At 39.0% G+C, this 25409-nt stretch overlaps 1 protein-coding gene across 1 annotated transcript; it reads right to left on the bottom strand.

Moving 5' to 3' along the window:
* Positions 1–1310: 1310 nt before the first annotated feature.
* On the bottom strand, positions 1311–21155 carry LOC116720277 (tubulin--tyrosine ligase-like protein 12). Its single transcript, XM_032563431.1, has 13 exons — positions 21097–21155; positions 20299–20397; positions 20056–20172; positions 18203–18397; positions 17936–18047; positions 16461–16609; positions 16287–16368; positions 15797–15865; positions 13205–13343; positions 8117–11156; positions 6278–6377; positions 5117–6044; positions 1311–3757 (listed from the first exon to the last, which is right to left on the bottom strand). The coding sequence occupies exons 1-10, from the start codon at positions 21153–21155 to the stop codon at positions 11005–11007; spliced, it is 1173 nt and encodes a 390-aa protein (XP_032419322.1). The 3' UTR covers positions 1311–3757; positions 5117–6044; positions 6278–6377; positions 8117–11004.
* Positions 21156–25409: the final 4254 nt, after the last annotated feature.

The raw sequence follows: 25409 nt of genomic DNA, 5'->3' as shown, positions 1-25409 counted from the left end.
TGAACTTTGACCCCTGGTAACTCCCCTTCAGCATGCTCAAAAACTCACCATTTGGATAACTAAAAATCGGCCATGCCTTATGAACAGACTGAAAAAGTTTGAAGCCGATCAATCGAAATCCCTAGGAGGAGTTCAATCAAATAAGAAGACTGTAAACGTCAAAAATGGGGTCAAAATCGGAACTTCTATCCAAAATGGCCAACTTCCTTTGATACTTGCTGTGGTGTATTTACCCCTGTGATTTCCTGAGTTGGTACAGTTGTGATGGGAAAAATTAGTAACAAAGTTTAAATAAATTTGAATGTACACTTTATGTTTCTATTAAAGGTTTGCACTCAGTTGCAGCTCAACAGGACATATGCTCTTCTGACCCGCCTCAAATAAGTGAAGAACAGGGTGTTCAGCAGTTAGAAATCTGAGACATGGCTAAGGTGATAAGCCTAGTTTGTAGAAGTTCAGTTACTAGTATCTGTTTAGCCATCAGCAGAGAGGCCTTTTTGGAGAAACGCCTAAAGTTGAGCTGTGAATGTGTATGCAACCCTGCTCCACTGGAAACTTACAGATAAGTAACGTATAGATTTTTACCTGACACTTGAGCCAGGGGGTGTGACTAAGTAATGTGTGATGTATCCTATGTAAATGAGGGGACGTTCAGCCCCAAGTCAGAACTCATCCGATTCTCACTGAGATGTGAGCTTTGTATGTTTTCTCCATTTGCAAATGTTAATTAAAGCTGTGTTTGTTCTCTTTTAAAGCTGAAGTTTGGTCTCGAATTTTGTGCAACTTCACACAGTCCTTGTATTCTGTGACGTGCAAGCTCTCTCTCTGTAGTTACAAGGAGGATAGCACGACAATAAAGAGATATGAATGTAGCCCGAGCCTCCTCTGTTTATTAAGACATTACAACTGGCGACGAGGATACTTTTCGGAAGAGAGAAGACGTCAAGTATGAACGGGATAACTTGGAAACGAGCCAATCACAAGTTGATTTTCTCCGTACCAGTTCTAATGTATCAAAAACAAAAGTAGCAAGTGCAAATATTGTCCAATACACAGACACACTGCTTAGTAGGACCTAATTTCTCAGTAAAAACCTTTACTCTCCTCCAGGTTTCAGTTACTTTGCTGTATTAAAATGAGGAAGAAACATGAAATAAACCTTACTCAGTAATGCATCATAAAGAAATAAAACCTTCATGCCAGCTTACCCTGTGGTGAAATACAAACACAGCAGTGATACAGCTCCGAAGGCATATGAAGTTTAAGTTTGAAGTCAAAGCTGCACTCGAGGAAAAGAACAAAACTCAGTGTAGGTGAAAAGTGAGGATTTTAGTCAAATGTTCAGTACAACATGAGGTTGATAAAACATTCACATGTGACATCTCAAATTTACATTTGTCCCAAAAAACAATGAGATACAATACTGGAAATAAGACAATAAGATATATTTAAACATCCAGAATGTGATACTTTATACATATTTTACTGTTTAATAGAATTATGAATAAAATATAAATGACCTAATAGAATTTTTCTCAGTGATCATCATATCCTGGGAAAAACCACTGCCATCTGAGCTACTGGTGAACCATCTAGCGAGGACGTTGGAAGGAATTTGCCCTCTTGTGTTTTTTCTCCCTGCGCAGAGGGACATGCTGATCTTTCCAGGTTCTAAACACTTTTCCCCTTGCATGGCTGGTGACTGGCATTGACTGAACAGGAGCTGAAGATGATGGAAACCTTGCAGGAGTGAAGGGATGATCCATTGCTGAAGGGTTGTCAGAGGAGGGAGACTGTGAAGTATGCATGATGCGTCTACGAGAGTTCTTGTGGGCTTCTACATGAGTTCTAGTGGGGATGGAGGCAGGTTTGTCAGGTTGCTCTCTAATCCTATCCCTCTCTGTAAATGAAGACTTTGCCATTGGCATGGATTGACGCAGACCTTGCCTGGGGTCTCTGGGTACCCTGACAAGTGTAGCCGGCTCACCAGATTTAGATTCTATAACAATCATGCGATCAATTATACAGAAATTTTTAGTGATGTCTGCCTCTGATAACCGTCTGGGGTGGCTAGAGGCTGTTCTCTGTTTTTTCCTTTCAGGAACCAAAACATTTACACCTGCATTTGAGAAGTCGTCACTGTCCTCTGCTTCCGCTGAGATAACCTCTCTTGTCGGATCTTCATTGCCAGACTGTTGCCAACTCACTCTTGACCTGCTGCTCTTTTGGTTCTTGTCCAATGTTGCTACTTCAGGAGTTGCTGTGTTCCTCTCTTGTCTAGAAGAACCTCTGCCACAGTCTACTGAAGTTGCTGTCGAAGTCATCTTTGCGATATTGTATTTTTCTCTACCTTCTTCATCCGAGTCAGACAAAATAATCACAACACTTTCATCATTTTGTTTGGAATTCTGTGAAGTTTGAGATTGTTTCTTCATTTCTGACTCACGGTGCTTATCTTCCACATCCAAAGTCAGGTTGTCAATTATACCATCATCTGGAGGCATTTGCACATCCTCCCTGTTTTCAGGGACGCAGTGGCCAGTCTTTCTTTGGGCAGATGATATGCTCTTATATAGCTCCTTAGACGCAGTCATATAGTTGCACTCAGGACCAGATGAATAAGAACAACTGTCCTCAGTGGCACAACTGTCCTCACCTTGTCCTGATGTTGACTCAGGGCTGCCACAGGGGAGTGCGACAAAGGAAACCTGACCACATCTAATGGCTTGTTCTTGATCGTCTGGCGTGTCAAAGATGGCCATCTGGGAAAATGCAGATGCCGGTACTGGCTTTGGAGCACAACTTTGTCTTGCACTTACGTCATGCTGGTGAATTTGGTTTTCATGATAACAGTCATGTTGCATAATTTTTCCTGAAGCAGGCTCCTCTTCCACCGGTTCAGGGTTAAGGTCTGACATCATTACAGGTACCACTTCAAACTCAACCTCACTCTCCTCATCAGACTCATCGCTAAATTCCTCATAGAAGTGGCTTGTCTGCCCTCCATGATCTCTATCAATACACAAGTTATGTTCTGACTCATCAGCATTTTCAACAGAATGCAGAGAATGGACATCTGTTATTTCATCGAGTGTGGGTGTATTGGGGGAATCGTAAATCTGCACATTTTCTAATGTTTTACTGCAGGCCTCAGATACAACAGGTGGGGTAGAGCCCATCTTCCCAGCTCGTTTTCCACTGCCCTGATTCTCATCTTCACTTATGTCTTCATATTGCTCTACCCTCAGAAATCTGGCAGTCAACCCTAAGGGCTCTTCCACATCTGAAATATTATCATACTGGGGATCAGTTAGAATTTGAAAATTTGGTGTTCCATCTGTGTTGCTTTGTGCTGGATGGTTAGGTTTGGTTTGTTGGAGCCTTTTGTCCAATACATTGGTTGAGTTCTGTTGGCGTGAACCCAATGAGCTTGCTCCATCAGTTTGAGTTTTACCAGCTTTCCTGGACTCTTCTTTGGTTGTACTTGACCTCGAGGCAACTACTACTCTCCACTCTTTGATTTCATACCCCTTTTGCTGCTGACAAACTTCACTTTTTCCGTCTTTGTCATCTAAAGTCTTGCTGCCATCTAACCGAAACATGGAGTCTTTATCTGATGAATTGCCAGTCACTGTTCGATCGGACTCCTTTGTCAGTTCATCACTGCTAAAGTCATCAATGGTAGTGTTAATGACAGAACTCTGTTCATCCTTCTTCTCATGGGTGCTGGAGACTTCTGACAGGATCTGTGAATGTTCTGTAGGAGTTCAAAGATAAAAAAAAATGTTACCTACACACTATGGAATAATTGTTAGTTGACTCTTGAATAAACTGTACATTTTCCAGAACAATGAATAAACATTTGTGCAGTTATGTCATTTTCCGTTAAAATCCATCATTACTCCATAAACATATCTGGAAAGTAGGGGTGCACCAATTCATCGGCATTGATTTCCTTAATTTTGGGAGAACGGTGATCGGACGATTCTTCATGTGAAGCCGATCTTATCCCTGATCTCATCTACCCTAAAGGTCTAAAAATCAACTGCTGTTGTCTTTTGCTCTGCTGTGAAAGGTTTGACTGGCAGACCTGCTCACCAGGTCATGTCTGCACATTTGCAGTTAACAATACTCACCCCACTATTGCCAATTGACTTTCTCGACACTTTTAGTGACAATTCAGACAAAAAAATAAATAAATGGTATCGGCCAAAATCGGAATCGGCAGGTCAGTCTTTTTAAAGTTTGGTTATCGGCCAGAAAAACTGGTGCACTCCTACTGCCAATTGACCACTTGTGATGCCTTTTCCCTCTTGTAAATTACACCATCACCAAAGTGAAGATCTCTCCAGGTTCAAATGTGGAGAAAAAAAATCCCTGCTGATGTCATATTACACATAATTCTAACTTGCTCATTGTATAAGGGAAGAATGGCATAAGCACTATGTTTTAATACAAACAAAGATTTAGATCAGTTGTGTGAAACTTTTCCACTTTACAGGTCAAAAGTCAGCTAGTTGAAATGACTCTGGAGGGGGGGGTCACAGTTTATTTTACATCCATCAAAAATATTGTGATTTTTTTTCTGTTTTATCTGCTCAAGTTTATGTAATGTTTTGGGAAAAAGAAAACATTTTTTTGAGAAATTGTACAGCTTCATAACATTTTGGGTCAAACGTTTTCTATTGTTATTAGCTTAGAAAATCATTGTTAGTAGAGTGCACCAATTGCAGTGTTTTGGGCAATCAATATCAAAAAGCCTAATCTTCCAATTCTGATTTTGGCTGATACAGATTTGTTTTGTCTGAAAAGTTGCTGAAACTTGTTAACTGTGCAGTGCCGACGTGGCCTGGTGGGCAAGTCATCAGTCTGCCACCTCTCACAGCAGGGCAATAGAGGCTCACTGGCTGATTTTCAGGCCTTTTCAGAGGTAGACAAGATTGGTTGTACATGAAAATATTGGCTGATATCCTAAAATTAAGAAAATTGGGATTGATTTATTGATGCACCCTTACTTTAGTCTATTCCCAGGAAAAATGCCATCTTTCTTCCAAAGACACCTCTGGAGGTTAAAGGTCACATGTATGATTGTCATCTGGTTCACCAGCCTGCTCACCTTTCTTCTCAGAACTTGATTTTGTAGTTGTCCTTAAACCGTCTTCTTCAGGTGACTGACCAACTGTGACAGAACCCAGCTGAGAAAAAGTCAGATTAAAATTTTGCTTGTGCTCATCGTCTTTATCAGAGGTGGAGGCCTGGGGGGAGGTGACTACCAAGTTGGGAGGTGATGTGCTGGTTTCAGAGTCGTGTTGCTCAGAGGTTCTGCTGGTGAACACACCTTGTTCTCTTGCATACCTAAATTCTGAAACCATGGAAGCAATCCATTCACATATTTGGTCATTTGTCAGTATATTGTCTGTTAAGACACTGACAGTGGATGGTTGACAATGAAGAGGTGAATGTAAGAACATTGTCTGATGGAAGCTTTGAGAATCTTCCAGAACTTTTCTTAGAAAAAATAAAACAATGGTGTGAAATTATTACTGGTCTGAATGGGGAGACTCCATCACTAAATTGTTCAAGGGATCCTTTGTTGAGCCTCCAAGTACTTCTTCCTTAAGGACACTAAAACACACCAAAGACCGAAGGCCCATTCAGCTGAGCATTCGTTAGTTTGTCCCTTCTTATCCACCATACATGTAGGGTCTGTTTTCTCTGGGAGGCATCCAAATTGCAAAGTTGTGAAATGGAAATTCTGGCTCTGATCCTTATTTTAAAGAGTAAGGCTCTCCATGGTTTGAGTCAAGGAATGTAGTGCTTGCTTTGGTCTTCAGTGAAATTGGTAGGTCTTTGGTTCCTGAGATTATCTGTTATGATTGTGCCCAGTCCAGTTGATTCCAAGTAGAACAACAAGTCACTGTAATCTTCAGTACATATTGACAAAATGTCATTCCTTGGTTATAGCGGCATGTAATTTCACAGAGGATCATGAATCATCTTTTGGCCGAAGGAACGCCCACATTTCTAGGAAGCACTTGACTTATCTGGAGAAATAAAAAGACACAGCCAATTAAAGATTAAATGTAGAAACACAGTCCTAAATGCACAGATCTATACATTCCTAGCTTCTTGCCTGGGTTTAAAAGAGTTTTTGCCATCTACTCCAACAGTGGCTCACTGAAGCTAAACTAAGTAGTTGTCCCATCTCCAATGATTCAGCCAGTGATAATCAGTGTGACAGTAACAGTACTGGACTACAGAAGGACAGTGCACCCACCTATTAGAATTCAAGGGGAGGAAGTGGAGTGCGCAGGCAACATCAAATTTCTGGGAATCCACATCACCTCGGACCTGACCTGGTCACTGAACACCTCTTTCTGACAAGGAAGGGTCAACAAAGACTTTTTTCCTCAGGAAATTGAAAAGGGGTGGACTTCCTGCTCAGTTGCTTAAGAACTTCTACAGAGCCGTGATTGGGAGCATCCTCTGCCTCAGTATGATTGTGGTTTGGCAACTGCACAATCCAGGACAAAAAGGACTTAGTCTTGGTGGTGAAAACTGCCCAGTGGATCGTGGGGAGTCAGTTACCGAATCTGGACCTAATGTATACTGGCAGACTGCATAGAAAGTCCAGTTGTATTGCCGCTGATCCCACCCACCCAGGACAAACTGTTTGTACCTCAACAACCACGTGGCTAAAGAACAGCTTCCTCTGGTCCACCAAGAGCTGTGATTAATCTGTCCACTTTCCATCTTCTTTGCCCCCCTGCAGACACGCCACACCCTTATGCTACACCCTAAGGACTGATTAAGACTTTGTCTTTTTAATTGCTGAGGGTACCACTCCAATTTCATTATATTCTAGAAACATAATGACAAAAATCTCATGTCTTATGTTGCTGAGCTATGAGGAATTTCTCTCTAAATGTAATATTCCCATTTCATCTGCAGAATATGCAAAAGTTTTTAGTGCCATTTCTACAGCGATTTGCATGTTATTCAGACAGATGCTAAGACTTGGTTATCAATTTTCCATTCTTTCTTTCATACATTTTCCTGTTGGAAAATATATCTCCACCCTCTTTTTTTATAACAATAAGAAACTGATGCCTTTTCCAGGAGGTGAATTATATTCCCGCTGTTGTACCATATTAGAATCACTTTCGAGTTAATATGTCTTGGAATTTTACCTTGTTGCTCCCAAAATCACTTTCTTCTCACTAAGTAAAAGAAGAGTCCTTTAAACCCATACACAGAATCTACCTAAAAGAAGTTCAATTCTAGCATTGCCACTAGCTATACCTGTTGTAACCTTTGCCCAGAGTCTATCACTGATTTGTTCTGAATGTGTCCTCATTCTGAAATATTTTGGTAATATTTGGTAACCATTTTGACTCAAAAATATCAATAAGTTTTAAGTTTTATTGGGAAAATGTTTCAAGAAAGTGGCAAAAAGGAATCAGATGATTGTTTATCAATGTGTTAATTGTTAAAAATAGATTTCATATTAATTTATGCAAATTAAAAGAGAATTTTTGAAGACAAAACCAGATTTTTCAATTTTTTGACTGAGCTTAAGTAATGGTTGCTTACAATTAAACCTTCAATTAATCAAAAACGACAAAATGGGCCTGTTTCCAACTTGGCATTGTGACGATCAGTCTTAAATTGCTTTCACATGAGGGTCCTTTGAACATATATCACACTTAACATAATTGTTTTATTTGTGGAAGAGTATTGCGACTGTCATTTTGTTTTAATTGAGACTGGCCGGGGGCAAAATTGCTCGACCCCCAGCCCCGGCCAATTTTGTGATATGGGGCACCATGTTGGTTTTAGCTTTCTAGCAGATGAACCATCAGAGTAAACACTATAAACAGGCAGGAGCCCGCTAGCTCCCCTAACGTAAGAAACTTTTGCAGATGGAAATTCTAATATCTAACGCTGGTGAAGAAAACATTAACATTAATGCTGTGACGCAAACCGTTTCCGAATTAGTTCTGTTAAGTAAACCGGGGTTTAATCATTTTCAGGTCCGTACAGCAGAATGACTTCATTTCCGTGTACAGCTCTAAATGCCTCGGTGGTCTGAACAAAAAAAAGACAAAGCACTTACTCGTTCTGCTGGTTCCTACTGAAGGCGTACAGTTGTTCACAACTTGAAAGTTACTTCCTGTTTTTTCCGCTAATGAACTTCGAGCAAGGTTTTCCAAAATGCACGCCGGGCAAATCCACAAACATAAGTTAGACTGAGGTCACGCGACTTCCACTGCCCTTCCCTTCAACTCACACGAGCTCTCCTAACGTCCCCCAACTCTGACATAGCATTACTCTGAAATCATAGTGGGAGGGGCAAACCTTAACCGTTGGACCGATGGGTTTATATAACCCCAGCGTCAACTCTGATTGGCGGTGTCATGGGAAGGCGTGGCTACCAATGTAGCAACGAGTATTTTACGGTCTAGTTATTTTCTAAGATATATATATGGAATTCCATTAATGCCTCAAAAGTACGTGTAGACAACTAAATATAAGTCAATAAGCTCTCTCTTCATATATTTAAACAGCAGAGATCCCATTGTTTGGAATTCTGGTAGTTTGTTAAATTTATCTCATGTCTAATGAATCTTACAGGTTATATTGCTTATTTGTGCAGGGTTGCTGGTGGAGGTTGTGGCCATCTATAATTAGAGAACCTCAAGGGAATCCATGTTGAGAAAATGCAAACTCCTAGCAAATTCAGCACCCAACATACACACGCATGCACACCCCATACACAAAAGTGTTCAGATTGCTTGAAATTTTCAATTTTGTCATGATGCAAGTACAACTGCTACAAATTTTGACTTTATTATAATTTATATAACATATAACAGAGGTTACAATTATGAAGTAGAAATTATGCTTTATTTTGCATTTGTATTCAAAAGTTTTGATTCTTCTTTGGAAAGTTGCACACGTTTAGTCTAGTGATATGGGCAGCATCTGTGGACTGTGGATTTTTTTAAAGCCTTGTAACAGTTTCTCAGTAGGATTAGGCATGGAATTAGACTGAACCACACAGGAATACAGGACTATCCTTAAATGTAACCCATTTTTGATCTAACCCAATAGGTCAGACTTCATATTTGAACCATGACACCAAAATGATTTACAGCATGGCTGTGTGTTTAGGTTGGTTGACCTGCTGAAAGGCAAACCTCCACCCCAGACTCAGGTCTTCTGCAGCCTCAAACAGGTTTTCTCCAGGATTGTCCTCCATTACATCCAACCAACTTCAATCAACTGTGATCAGTTTAGCTGTTCTTGATGAAGAAAACCATTAATCATTTGCAGGTCAATATTACCTTAATATTATAGTGTTTTTTTTTTAAAGGAACTTTAAAACTGCAGCATGGTCAGAAATTTGGGTGCACATAACTTTTGTGCTAGTGAATCTAAGAAGAAAAAGTTAGATGCACCAGTGCAAAAAGTTAGTCTAGCGCCCCACCATACCACATCATGATGCTGCCACTACCATGTGAATGGTGTATTAGGTTCTCAGTATGACATTCTTATGCATTTTTTTTTTGCCACGTTTTGCAGGGTCAGCAGAGGGTTATTCTGTGTGTGAGGAAACAACCCAGGAATGACTAAAGACTGCAGTTATAAACTGGAGCTCAACCATCTGTTGAGGCCTGGGGGCCCCAATGTTCAAGGCAAAGTCTCACTGGCCAGCAAGGATATCAATCATCAATTGGTTAAAAGGGACTGCCTCCTGCCTTCCACACACTTTGTTGGGTCTCATTCTCCATCAGGCCTGTATTGGGGTTCACATTCCATGCACAGTCTCTCAAATTCAGTTTCAGAGTTAGGGAGATGTGTTCTTAGATTGAGATGATTTTTTATTATAATCATTTGATTTAGCATCATCCCCTGATTGCTGCAGCCAAATTATGCTGTAAGTTAACTGCATTAGTAAAGGATTACTAATAAATTGAGCATGAAAAAGTTTAGAAGAGGTCTGGACATTGGACTTATTGAGTCACTTTAATAATGTGTTCTTTGATGGTGGTAAAATACACTATAATACCAAAAGTATTCACTCACCTGCCTTGACTCACATATAAGCTTAAGTAGCATCCCATTCCTAATCCATAGGGTTCTGTATGACATTGGTCCATCCTTTGCAGCTAGAACAGCTTCTACTCTTCTGAGATGGCTGTCCACAAGCTTTAGGAATGTGTTCATGGGGATTTTTGACCATTCTTCCAGAAGTGCATTTGTGAGGTCACATACTGATGTTGGACAAGTAGGCCTGGCTCTCAGTCTCTGCTCTAATTCATCCCAAAGGTGTTTTATTGGGTTGCACCAACCAGGTGGATGAACTTGATTGGCCATCCACACCAGAATCTGCCATCAGATTGCCAGATGGAGAAGCGCGATTCGTCACTCCAGAGAATGCGCCCCCACTGTATGGCGGCGTGTTTTACACCACTGCATCCAATGTTTCGCATTGTACTTGGTGATGTATGGCTCGGATGCAATTGGTCACCATGAAAACCTATTCCATGAAGCTCTCTGCACACTGTTCTTGAGCTAATCTGAAGGGCATATGAAGTACTGGAGCAATTTACTGCAGAAAGTTGGTGACCTCTTCACACTATGATCTTCAGCATCCACTGACCCCACTCTGTCAGTTTACGCGGCCTAATATTTCGTGGCTGAGATGCTGTTGTTCCCAAACACCTCAATTTTCTTATAATACAGCTGTATTAATTGCTTATATATTTATTTTCCTGTTTTTATTAAATTCAGTCGGTAGATGTGTGCCATTTGTCATCTACCAGGGTCAGATTTCCTATTTGAAAACAAAAAACATGGACACCCCTACTTTCTGAGCAGGTCGTTTACCTTATAATTGATTGGACAAAATATGTTGCAGTGAAACACATCAGCCAGTTTAATACTGAAAAAGCTGATAAAAGCCTAAACCATAAAGAGTCATCTGTAGTGAAGCTTTGTTCACACTATCTGAGTGACTGGACAGTTCTCAGGCTGATCCAGGAACAGAGTCTGGAACATGTGGTTGTAGAAGTCATGATGGTAGAGGCAGGCCCGGGCACAGTCAGGGCTAAAGTTCAACTCCAGGATCTGAGGCTGCATGAGCCGCTCACCTGAACCAAGAAGAACATTTATACTGTTATTAAAATTGTACATAAAAATGAAGAATGTAAAAGCAACACAAAACATATCAATGGTAAACAAGGTGCGTTAGTAAATCAATAACCTTCTGATATTTTAACCAGCTGTACAGGAGGGATCATCAAACAGTGGGACTCCAAATGATTTTTCCCAGCAATAACATTTAAGAGTTTTGGAGCAGTGATTATGATCAAAATAGATGTGCAACAATGTTATAAATCCATACAAGTCAAGAATTATTGTAATACCGAAAGTCCAATCTAGGGCCGAAACGATTCCTCGAGTGATTCAAGTACCTCGATTATTAAAATTCCTTGAGGAAAATGTATCTGTTAATTTATGCTTTATTATTTAGCACACCGTGTTCCAGCCGGGTCAATATTAGTGTTGCACAGCGCTCTCACTTCTGCCTGAGTTGTTGATGAAAGCTAAGTGTTAGCAGCATTTTCAAGTTCACCCTGGGAGGATTTTATTGATTCATGATAATGTCCAGGGTTTTATTGTTTTTCGGGGGGCCAATAAGCATCCTTAAAATAACTGGCGCGATGCTTGGAGTACGGCAGCTTTTCTCCTCCCGGAGCTGCTGCTTGGTGGCGGTTCAGAGGGAACGGCAGGGAAGAGCGCTGCAGGTGTATTTATACAGGTGAGCGGATAGACTGAACACTGCGGGTGGCTGTTGTGTAGTTGATACTTATAATGTAACTATAGCTTTACGGATGAACCGGTCCCGGTCTCAACAAAAGGGTGGCGGAACGCATTATAGTGGTACAGAGCTGGTAGATGAATTTCTGTGACGAACTAAGGAGCCAAATTCCATTGCTAACATGAACAGAAAAGCTATAAATGTTTGGGGTAAGGTGAGAGTTCATCTATTAAATTGACTGGAGATGAATACATAAACAAAAAGTTGTTTTTAAAAAAAAATATATAAGCGTATTTGTGAGCCTGCTTCTTTATTATTAAACTGAATATAATTTCAGATTTTTGTATAACTTTTCTTCAGGTTAACTTAGAAAGTGAGCTATTATTGTTACAGGTTAATTTCTTAAACTTGTTAGGGAAGTTCAAATATGAACAATTGGACTGATATTGGTATTTGATAGTAACACTGCTGTTATGTTAGATTTACCAGTATTTTATTTAATCATTTTTTAAATCCGATGACTCGATTAATCGTAAGAATAATCGCAAGATTACTCGATTAATAAAATATTCCGTTTACAACAGCCCACTGTGCCGAGCAGCAGGATCAAGCACAAACCTTTTACAGCAGAAGCTTCCCATTATAGTCTTAATCATAACTGTTATTTTATATTGTACAATGCAAACACTAACTTTAACTATCATGTTCCCTGGAACAAGCTGGGATATGTTTGTGGCCTATACAAAACATGTCCATTACATTTAATACACAAAATCATTCTCAAATACTGAGATTTCACCTGATCAGTTCTCAATGTAGATCCTCACTTTTGACAGTAAATGCACAGATATTGTGGGTAACAGAGTGAGACATGGGACTAGCAGAGACTATCGTTCAGTGTTAGCTTGTGCTAATGTCAAACCATGTTCGTGCTGAATAACAATTCAAAGCACACAATATTTTATTATACTTACATTTGCAGATTTGTGACTAACAGTAGGATCATAACCTTCCTTCAGTGCATGTATTTAGGCAAGTCCTGCTCTGTTGGTGTGATTAAAGACCTCCTTCCTAAACGGATCAGCTCAAACTACAACTTTCTTTGGCAAGATTGCAGGGACATTGCAAGCAAAAATAAAATGAAGCTCTGTTCTCTGTGACTGGGAGAATATGACCAACAATGTAGAAGTCTTTGAAACAGGCTGTTTTGCACAAACTAGCACAAAATTTACATATTCCCAACCCCCAAAAAAGCTAGGTGTATTTTTGTCTTGTTGTTGTTGTTCTTGGACTGTTTCTAGAAGTAGGAGATATTCAAATGGAAATACAGAAACATGCAAAAAGTGATAGTGATGATAGTGGAGCTTTAAAGATTACCATTTTGCCCTTGACACCACTTCAACATGAGATCCACAGCATAGATGGCCCGGGATGACTGATATGGACAGATTCCATATGGTGCTGGCCGAGATGAAGCGGCTTGGAAGAATTCCTTGAAAGCCTTAAATAAGTCTGCCTGAAAGAGAAGCAAATGGAAACAGGAAGGTCTTCATTAGAACAGTCATGAGCAAGCCCGGATGTATTTGTTTGATTATAAGGGAAATACTGTAGCTATGATGTCTGCTTGTTCTAAGATGCTGAATTGTTTGCACTTTGCCACATGGATCTTTAGATCTTCAACAATCTTGACATGTGTTATTAACCACAAGACAAGTGACAGGCCAGTAAAAATCACATTTATGTCCATGTATGTTGGTTTGAAGCAGGTGCTAAACTGACCGTAGTGTTCCTTTCCGACTCCTACACCAACATCATGTCAGCAAAACAAGAACTACAAAGATAATTGGCAACTCTGAGCAACTAAATTCCCAGGGTACTACTGGAGAAAAAAGTATGTCCCCTTTTGTTGAAGTCCATTTCCAAACAATCCAAGTTCCAACAGATTCAAATTTACACCAGTTGCAGTTATTTGAGTAAATTCAAACAAATCTTTTTCATTGGTATGACGCAACAAAAAACTAGGGATGCACTGATATGAAAATTTGGGCTGACATCAATATCCAATGTAATATTTCTGTTTGGCAAATACCTGATATCTACCAATATCATAATTATTTCACTACACTTTCGATACCTTAAAAAAAATACCACACCACTGATTTCACCAATGCTTCACCAATTCAGTTAAACTCACCACAATCCTTTGCTGCATCACCATCACTGTTACATAACCAAAGAAACATGACATGACCAGACACCCCAGTCTAACTCAAATGACTAATATCATCCAATACCAATGTTGGTCCTGATATATTGTGCATCCTAAAAAAAATAATCTAATAAATAGAAGGCTTTGCACTTAATTGACTGTGATTGATTGGTTAATGACTGAATTGACAAATATTATTATGACGAAGTGAAGAGGAGTGGGGCGACTTATGGAGAAATTGGTCATTTAATCACATTCTTGAAGAGTCAGTCAGACACAAAGAGGAGAATGAAAGCAAAATGAAAAATCATATCTGACACATCTATGAAAACGGAGCTAGAGAATGTATAAAAAGAAAAAGATCAAATGGCTGAAAAGAAAAAGAATGAAAGGCAAAAGAAAATGACCCTCAAATAATCCAGTTAAACTACATTAAAGACAGCAGTTGTGTACTGTACTATACAATAGCTCAGAAAAAAGCACCATGGGCAATCATCGCGGAAGCAGAAGAAGATCAGGAGAACACATGATAGAGAAAATGAAAGAAAAGAAAAGGAATGAAAATAAGAAGAGCGGGGTTTTGGTCCAAACCAAAAAATAATAATAAATGCTAAATTCCTGTAACAAAAAAGAGATCACTGATCGAGACTTCAGATGTCCAGAATCACAATGATAATGATATGGTGACATGAATCTGTAGCTGGGGATTTTGCCATTTTGAACTTTGCAGGCAAAACCAAATCCTACAACTATGCTGGATTGTTTGAAAAGACAGATGGTGCCAAATCAGTGCAGGTTTCTCAGGCGAAGTCTGCAGATGCAAGCTCACCTTCACTTTCAAACAAAATGATGTCAACCCTTGAGAAGATGTGCATCAGAAATTACCCACCCCACAAAAACATGTTATATGTGTATGTATATATAAATCTAACTGATTAATATTGTAAATGCAAATATCACCATATTTACGGTTATATTGTATACATTTCCTACATTGTTCACACTGTTGGAGGTGACTTTTAATCGCATTGTACATGTGTACTGTGACAAATTGAATTGAAGTATAACTACTACCAGTCCTTTGCTTTGAAGTCATTTTTAGTAAAAACTTCCACAACTTACATCACTCTTGAACTTCTACTTCAGTTTAGTGGAAACCACAATGTCAGATTCAAATCAAGATGCAGTAACATTCAAAATGTCACATGGCAGGAAAACTAGCAGCTTTACATGTAATGCTTTCTGAATTATGCAGTTGTGTTGAGGAAATACCTAAAAGTGTAAACCTTTTCTACAGAAACCTGTTTGTGTCATTTAGTTCTTTATTCAGAAGTCTTCAGCCTCTCTATTTCACTCTGTACAGTCAGTGCGGTTAAGACTAAACATGATCTTTATACCCTCTACATGCAGAAGGAAAACTGAATGATGTTTTCAAGCTAACATCAGGTGAAAGAAATATGATATGCTTGTAAAATGTTCCCCCCAAAACAGTATAATTTTATCTAACAATAAATATTGAAAAAAGTCACCCAAGTGGTTTCAGAATTTTCCCAACAAAAGAATAGGCCTATATTCCCAATATTTCATAATTTAGATTCATAGACGGATATTGTGAGTTACATTTACTTGAGGTGAAGCTGTATGTGTCCTAAGAAGTACTCATGCTAAATATTTGCTGCATTAATTAAACCAAATTAATTGAAGCTAAATATTTTATCACCAAAAAGGGGAAATGAGTTGGTCCATGTATTCAGGCTTACTTCCACGTCTTTCCATGGATACTGAGGGTACTGTTGCTCAAACATGGGGATGAACTCATCATAGTGAACCTGCAATGATTCCAAAAGAGAGGACAGAAATTCATTCAGACCTGCATCTCAATAAACCAAAAAGATCAGTGAAAAAATCATTTATTTCATTAAATTAATTCAAAAAGTGAAACTTGTGTGTTTCTATTAATGATTAGCTAATAAAAACCTAAAATCTGTTTTTGATCAATAAAACACACACAGCTTCCACAGAGAGAGTGAGCCACTGTAAGTAGATGCTGAATGAAATGTGGAATGAATCTATATAGAGTAATATTAGCTTCACTTTTTGAATCCAGTTGCTGAAATTATGATATTCAAATCTACTGAGGTGTGAAACAAAAGAGCTGCTGGAGTGTTCAAATGAAATTCCATCGTCATAAAATTAGAAATAACCAACAGTCAACATTTTGCAGAAGGATTCCAAAAGTAAAGCATGTACCTGTTTAAGCTGCACTCCTTCTGCATAGTTCATAACAGTGAAGTGTTTCTGGTAGTCATCGAAATGATCCAAAGAGAAGGGCCTAAACAACAGAACAAAGGTTCATTCTGCTGCCAAATGAGTAGGGAAGGGGATCCATTCCGTTTCTCCATCCTGATGGAAAACATTCCTCACTTGTTGGCAAAGCGCAGCCAGAAGACATCGTAGACAAAGAGACGCAGTGGCTGCACCGAGCGCAGCATCAGCATGTAGCGAATGTCAAACTTTACCATTCCTACTTCTCTGCTGAACAGCACCGGATCATGCAGGTACTTACACACCACCTGAGGAGAACACACACATACACACACGCAGACACCCTGAGGCCAGTAGGGAAGTGGGCCTCTGTGTAACATCATATTGATGCCCCAGGAAACAAAACATCATAGAAACTCTGTTCAGATTCATAAGTAATGGATGCAGTAAAATTATCTTCAGTAAAATTTGTTTTAAAGTGAAACAACAAAATTGTGGCAGGCTTTTAGCAATTAATAGCATGATGAATTAAAATGAGCTCGATGCAGTTTTGTTTACAGAGACATCATGATCCAATTTATGTATGGGTTGGTTTGTCTGTGTTTTTATTTCCATTGTATCTGTTTTCAGTTGTCATGTTTTGTTCTATATAATCAAAATATCTCCTGGTCTCGCCAATCTGAAGCTAAAAGTCTAACCAGTCTGTGACCAGGGGCCTCACATATCAGAATGTGCAGCTTTCACACTAAAAGTTGGTGTAGGGACAAATCTAGAAAAGTGAGGCACACAAAAAAATTCTGACATATAAAACAATGCACAACACACATGCCTAGGCACCTTTCCTTAATACATCCTAATTTGCAGGAAATGGAGCACGTAGTTCGACTCATAATAATTATATATTTTATATAAAAAGGTGCATTTCAGGGTACATGAGTTCACCTTATAAAAATAAAAACTCCAATTCCCTCTGATTCCTTCCATTGGCAATCTTCTCCATCAGAGCGAAAGCCTTCCACAATTACGCAGCACCTTTGCACAGCTATTTGTGTATGTGTGATTATCTACACCTTGTTCACCTTAAAATCATCCACCCCAACTGTTTGGAGTTAATTGCATTTTCCCTAACCCTAACCCGCATTTTCTTTTTCAGTGCATTTCAGGGTTAAATAACTCTGAATGCAGTCAGGTATCAGTGTATGTAGGTGAGTTTTGACCTTTAGTAGTTTGTTATTGCGCAGAGAAAAGCTTTGCATGGCTGCTGCATATTTTCAAGGCAGGTCAAAAGTTTGTGTATATTTATGCAAACTTTCACATCATGTTTATTTTTATACATGTCGACTTGTATTTAAAATATGGCGCCTCACATTTTTTTGGACACTTTATACATGAGGCTCCAGGATGCGTGGGGTCTGCAGAGATGTTAGCTGCCCAATGATGTCAAAGACTCATCTTTTTTATAGACTTCAATTAAAATTCTAGATCAGATATTAACCCCGTAGCTGTAATGATGACACCTGTATCTTCATTGATTAACATGTAAGTGTTTTGAGGGTTGACAGTTAAGGGGTTAAATTCAGACAGTCTGGTTTTCACGTTTGGGTTTCATCTCAGACTGACGAGTGTGCTGGTACCTTTGGTGTGCTCTCTCTCTGTCTGATGATGAAGTTCAGATTACTGGTGATGTGTGTGTCCAGACCCCGGGCCAAGTTCCACGGCTTACAGATCCAGTAGTTGTCTTCTCCCCTGAAAACCAGTAAGAGGTATTTTAAGGTTCCCATCTGAGTCTGTATGACAACAAGGTTAAGCAGCAGGTTGTGACGATGCCACAAGATTTTCAAACGTCAAGCTGATTTAGAAAACAAAGCCGTGATACTGCTGAGTAAAAAACAGGATCCAACCTGAGTCGTCTCAGCTGATAATGTTTGATGAAGTGTGGAAGCTCCGTCTGGAGGTTGAAGGTCTCTGGAAGCCAGTCAGATGTGGGACCGCCTTTCAGCCTGCGGCCCATGGCAGCCAGGCAGTCCTTCACTGTCACTAAGCTCTCACAGGGGAACTGGTTCAGCATGACATGAGGCCGCTCTTCACTCAGCTTCCTACCACACACGCACACCCACACAAGTTCTGCTCAAACCCAAATCCAACTTATCCGTGATGTTAAGATAATTGTTTAAGTCCTTTGAAGTTATTATAATTTTAAATAAGGAAGAGAGAAGCAAATTGTTAGTAAGTTTTGCAGAGGGGGCGAGATTAAATAAATTCTTCTTCCCACTCCTTTTCAAATATGTAAGCTACACTAGTTTGGTTTGATTATTTTTTATTGTTCCATTTTGGCGTTGCTCTGTGTCATTTGGGTATCGAGTGTGGAGTTAATTGTGTTTATTTCTGTTCATTACATATTTGAAATAAAATCGAATTGAAAATGTTATTTTCTGCTGCTTCCTAAATCATGCTCGTCTGCTGATGAGTAATTATCCCAACAATGAGTCATGTCTGCCTCTGACTGTAACTGGATCTGCTTTTCATGGCACAAATTATGTAACTGGCTCAGAGCTCATGTGTTTAACTGGGTCTAGATCAATCCTGGCCCTCAATGGCCGCTGTCCTGCAACTCTTGTTGCATGTCTCCCTGGTCCTACACACTTCAATCAAATAACTGAATCACCTTCTCAGTGCAGTGAGGTTCTCCAGAGTCTTGCTAATGACCTCACTATTTGACTCAAGTGTGTTGAAGTAGAGACACACCTACAGGACACTGGCCCTCCAGGCCTGGGTTTACTACTACTGCCATAAACTCTTTACTTTGTCTTTGACACAGAAGGTACCCTGGATAGGAGCGCCGTTGTTTTGTGTGTTGGTCGTGATAGACGGCCTCTCACGCTCCATTATCGCTACAGGTACGCTCAGTAGGAGAGATTGCTGCAAAATGAGTGACTAAATGCAATTTTCTAGGTTTCCATAGACGAAAAACTTCACCAATTTGAATAATAAACTGAACTTGACTGCATGAATTGACTATATGTCTGTACATAAAAAAGTTACATAGCATATGTATTTAATCAGGAAAATTAATTCATGCAACAAAAAGATTTTAGATACTGTGTATAAAAATCTCATTGAATGTGCACCTGCTAGGGACACCAGTGTCTGAATGACAAAAATAGACAGTCCAGAATCACCAGTATGAGCTGAGGATGCTGGGAGGCTTATACCAAAGGCAAACAAAACTAAAGGCCAATGAATTGTGGGTGGCTCAATTCGCTTCGCTCTGGAAGTCAGTAAGAACAACTCATTTATACCAAAGGCAACAAGGTTCCTCACCAAGAGTCACATGTGACGTTGTGGCTGCTGGTTTGTGAGCTTGTTGCGATCTTTTTTATTATGTATTGTAAATATTTTAGTCACCATGTGAAGCCAAAGGCAGAGTTCCACATCTGTGAACAATATAGATTATTATTACTATGATAATTGAATGGGCTTTTTGACTTCTGACAACAATTTCTGTGATTAGGTTGCTAAATAAATAAACAGAACTGGAATGAAACAACAAAATGTTTTGCTGCTAGGTTCATCTAATTACCAAGAGGCAGCATCTGCATTCAACAGTTTCTATAACTGATAATAATACATATTCTAATTTACTGAGATTACCTTTAAACTGCAATCCGATATTCCAAACATTTTCTGTTTGCTTAAGTTGGGCCTGATGACTCTCTTCTCCTCCATAGCTCTGACCAGGATGTGTGGTGCTAACCTGTAGTCTTTGATGTGATCATAATTCCAAATGATGTCAGCCTCATCCTCTTCCTCCACCAGAATAAAGCGAGGATGTGTCAGGTTGTGTCTTACTTGAGACATTTGAGTGAAGACTCTGGAATCAAAGGCAGATCAACTTAAAAGATCTGCGGCTGAAGCCTTGGTATCACAGCAGACCTCCTGAAGTCCGATGGTTTCCAGCTTCCATCCTCCACCAGTGTGTTGCTGAGGTCAGACTTACTTGAGGATTTTGTCGTTGGGAACAGTAGAAGGCTGGATTTCAACAGGAAGCTGTTCCTTGTTCTCTCGTGCGATGGCCTGGAAATATAAACCCGGAGAACTTTACAGACCTGGAAATATGCTGTTTGATTTGCAGAAGCATCTCAGTCGATGAGAATTCAATTCAAACAGTAAAACTAATTCGTTGCTCAAAGAGTGATGCAGATGAACTATTTATTTCTATTTATTCAGATGATTCTGGTTAACACCTAATGAAAACTAAAAATTCAAATATTACATAAGATCAAAACATTTTTAATGCAGAATTGTTCTGGTGTGGACTGGAGTCAGATTCAAGTCACTCAAAGTTTGCACTTGACTTGACCTGGAACCCTTCAGGCTTACTGTCATGATGTCTGGGTGTTAAGAGTTTTTGTTATGAAGTTTTATTTTTCATAGTGTAGCTCCATACGTTTGTTATTCAAAGACTTTGCTTTACTCTTGTATGTAGGTTTGTGTTCAGTTTTGTGTCTAGATTATCAAGTTTTATTTGTGTTAGTTATTTTGTTTAAGTTGGTTCTTTGCTCATCTATTTCTCTAGTGATTCTTTTCCAGTCTTCATTTTCCTGGTTCTGTTTCCTCAGTATTTTTGGTTTTACTTTTTACTGCTAGTTCAAGTATTTTGGTTTCCCTGTCTGTTGTTCCGTACCTCAAAGCATCATGATACTGCCTTTGCTTTGTTTCTCATTCTACTCCACAGTTGTAATAGTTTTTACATTTTGTGCAGTTTATGCCTTTTCTTAGTTTTAATGTTCTTCACTTGTTCCTTTTATCTTGGTTCTGCTGCTGCCTCGTCTGTCTCTTCTCCAGCCTTATCATGTTTCCCTGTCAAGTCTCATTTTTTGGTTTTCTTAGAGCTCTGTTCAGGTTGTTTATCCATTTAGCTGTTTGCAGTTATGTTTTTTACTTTTGATTTCTGTCTAGTCTGTTTGGTTTCAGTACTCTGCCTTAGCCTTTTTGCTCCTGTTAACCTCATGTTGTCATGTATGACATATGCATGAGTGATGAATAACTATAATGTATTGTTATTAAGTAGCATTGTACCTAGGTATTTTGGCTTTCCAGCACTACTTTCTTTTCAAATATTTCAGATATGCTCTATAAAGAGATCTGTGAATAATCTGGAGTCACATTTCAAAGAAAACTCCACAAACAGGTGAATCTGAATAGGCGGAGTGGAGTCAGAGCTACAACTAACTGTTTTCATTATGTTTAGGTCAGCAATGAATTTCTATAAGACAAATTCAAATATCTGGGTTTATTTGAGACAGCCATGGTAACACCCAGACAGAGGATGAGATGTAACATCATTTTAGGTTTCCATCTGAACTACATTGAACTTGTGGCTGTTTGCCTCTAAGGCAAAAAGAATAATCTGTGTTTATTTGCGTCCATTAAACCACGGCCTCAAGTGTTGCTGTAAGTGACATCAACAGAGCACCAACCACGGCTCCACCACGACTTCCTGCCCATCGTCGCATCCATAATAATAAATACACATATGACATATTCTCTCTCTCACTTTTGTGGTAATTGTATGCTCCAGACCTGAATACTGACCAGTCAGATAGCAGTGGAAGAAACTAGAAAATTTCGGAAGAAATTTAGCCGGGGCCTGCCAAGGCGCGCCCGTGGGGTTTGGGCCCGGCGTCGTCACGCCACAAATCGGCATCGACGCTAAAGAACGCCGCAACATAATCAATGGCACGCGGAGAACCGCAAGAACGTTAAGTAAGGCGGACGTGCACCATTCAGTACGATTTAAAATTTTTGTCAAGGCTTTTATTTTGGAAGTTTTGTTAAACTTCATTTCAAAGGGCCAACCTAATCCCATGAATAACAGTCATTGGATAAAATCAGTTATATAGTGCTCAAAACAGCAATAATCTCATGTAAAAATTCTCAAGGCTTTTATTTTGAAATTTTCAGTATGCTCCATTTTAAAGTTCTGAACGAATCCCATGTGTAACAGTGCTTTGGATGAAAAAGTCACATAAAGCCAAAAAGCGCAATTACCTGATGTAAAAATATGCAAGGCTTTTATTTTGAAATTATTATTATGCTCCATTTTAAAGTTCCGAACTAATCCCATGTGTAACAGTGCTTTGGATGAAAAAGTCACATAAAGCCAAAAAGCGCAATTACCTGATGTAAAAATATTCAAGGCTTTTATTTTGAAATTATTATTATGCTCCATTTTAAAGTTCCGAACAAATCCCATGTGTAACAGTGCTTTGGATGAAAAAGTCATATACGGCCAAAAAGAGCAATTACATGACGTAAAAATATTCAAGGCTTTTATTTTGAAATTTTCAGTATGCTTCATTTCAGAGGGCCAAACTATTCCATTGTGTAACAGTGCTTTGGATAAAAAAGTCACATAAAGCCAAAAAGCGCAATTACCTGATGTAAAAATATTCAAGGCTTTTATTTTGAAATTATTATTATGCTCCATTTTAAAGTTCCGAACTAATCCCATGTGTAACAGTGCTTTGGATGAAACAGTCATATACGGCCAAAAAGAGCAATTACATGATGTAAAAATATTCAAGGTTTTTATTTTGAAATTTTCAGTATGCTTCATTTCAGAGGGCCAAACTATTCCATTGTGTAACAGTGCTTTGGATAAAAAAGTCACATAAAGCCAAAAAGCGCAATTACCTGATGTAAAAATATTCAAGGCTTTTATTGTGAAATTTTTGTTAAGCTTCATTTTAAAGTTCAAAACTAATCCCATGTGTAACAGTTACTGAGTTAAATCAGTTATATACAGCCCATAGCAGCAATTAGTTCTAAAGGCCAGTTCAGTCCTGATCTGTTTCAACTGAGGATAGATAGAACTACAATGATGCGTATCTGTAGTCCTAATCAGCAGCCAATAGCCTCTTGAGATCCGTTGCTATGGCAAATAATGGTCTCAGCAGGGTGTGAGCTCTGAGCTCTGAAACACACAATTGTGTGTTTGAGCAAACACGTTTTACTGAAAAAAAGCATTGGAAACAAATCCTTCCTGTCCGGGAACCGTAATACATATTCGAAAAGCGTTTCGAGCGTATGAGAGGGCAATGTGTCTTCTGCGATAGTCCCGAGATTCATATCTGTACCTCACTCAGAGCATTTACAGCGATGAGAGAAAGAAATGTTGTGCCCAGATCTGAAATTCTATTCAAATACATGGGAGAAAGCCTCAGACAGCCTCAGAAAATCCTGTCGCATGACTTTGCTCTGAAGCACCGTGACAGAAAACCGTACGGTCTAGATAAATTTCGAAAACATTTTACCGGAGCAGACAGGCGTATCAATGTGAGGACCGATTTTGATACTAATCGTGCGATATTTGTGGGCGTGATGGCGATTTCAAAAATGATTTGGGTTGAAAAAGTTGTCTTCATCTCTCACTCTAAGCAGCCAGAGACGCACTCTAACTTTAGGAAAAATGAGAAACTTTGGGTCGCTTAGAGGCAAATTGTGGACAAACCGTAACTGGTATCGACGAGCCGTCTTCACTTTCGAAGAGATCACAGACGTATCTACAAAATGAAATTTTAATGGCATTTCTAGGTGAATTTGTGACGACACAGCAAATCCTCAAAAATAGGGTATTTCCAGGATTTTTCCCATTGACTTATAATGGGGTTTTTTTCGCAGTTTTTTGCGAATTATGTCGCCACGTTAAGCCCAAATCCCACCAAAAATAATAGCTCCAATGGCGTGAATTTTCTGCACGTTTTGATACCTCATTTGTAGGTGTGCACCCAGCTGTATGAGCCGCATTAACGGTGACGGAAGAAAAATAAAGAAGAAGACTAGAAAATTTCGGAAGAAATTTAGCCGGGGCCTGCCAAGGCGCGCCCGTCGGGCTTGGGCCCGGCGTCGTCACGCCACAAATCGGCGTCGACGCTAAAGAACGCCGCGACGTAATCAGTGGCACGCGGAGAACCGCAAGAACGTTAAGCGAGGCGGACGTGCACCATTCAGTATGATTTAAAATGTTGTCAAGGCTTTTATTTTGGAAGTTTTGTTAAACTTCATTTCAAAGGGCCAAACTAATCCCATGCGTAACAGTCATTGGGTTAAAATAGTTATATAATGCTCAAAACACAAGTAGCTGATGTAAAAATATTCAAGGCTTTTATTTTGAAATGTTTGTTAAGCTTCATTTCAAAGCGCCAAACTAATCCTATGTTTATCAGTGCTTTGGATGAAAACGTCAAATAAAGCCAAAAAGAGCAGTTACGTCATGTAAAAATATTCAAGGCTTTTATTTTGAAATTTTCAGTATGCTTCATTTCAAAGGGCCAAACTAATACCATGTGTAACAGTGCTTTGGATGAAAAAGTCAAATAAAGCCAAAAAGAGCAATTACGTCATGTAAAAATATTCAAGGCTTTTATTTTGAAATTTTCAGTATGCTTCATTTCAAAGGGCCAAACTAATACCATGTGTAACAGTGCTTTGGATGAAAAAGTCAAATAAAGCCAAAAAGAGCAATTACGTCATGTAAAAATATTCAAGGCTTTTATTTTGAAATTTTCAGTATGCTTCATTTCAAAGGGCCAAACTAATACCATGTGTAACAGTGCTTTGGATGAAAAAGTCAAATAAAGCCAAAAAGAGCAATTACGTCATGTAAAAATATTCAAGGCTTTTATTTTGAAATTTTCAGTATGCTTCATTTCAAAGGGCCAAACTAATACCATGTGTAACAGTGCTTTGGATGAAAAAGTCAAATAAAGCCAAAAAGAGCAATGACCTGATGTAAAAATATTCAAGGCTTTTATTTTGAAATTTTCATCAAGCTTAATTTTAAATTGCCACACTAATCCCATGTGTAACAATTGCTGGGTTAAATCAGTTATATACAGCTCAAAAGAGCAATTTTCTGATGTAAAAATATTCAAGGCTTTTATTTTGAAATTTTTGTTAAGCTTCATTTCAAAGGGCCAAACTAATCCCATGTGTAACAGTTACTGAGTTAAATCAGTTATATAATGCTGAAAAAGCAAGTAGTTGATGTAAAAATATTCAAGGCTTTTATTTTGAAATGTTCAGTATGCTTCATTTCAGAGGGCC

This window comes from Xiphophorus hellerii, chromosome 1 (genome assembly GCF_003331165.1).
Source record: "Xiphophorus hellerii strain 12219 chromosome 1, Xiphophorus_hellerii-4.1, whole genome shotgun sequence".
Classification (NCBI taxonomy): Eukaryota; Metazoa; Chordata; class Actinopteri; order Cyprinodontiformes; family Poeciliidae; genus Xiphophorus; species Xiphophorus hellerii.
The sequence above is the reverse complement of the archived record's forward strand: the minus strand, read 5'-3'. Positions and strand labels throughout refer to the sequence as shown.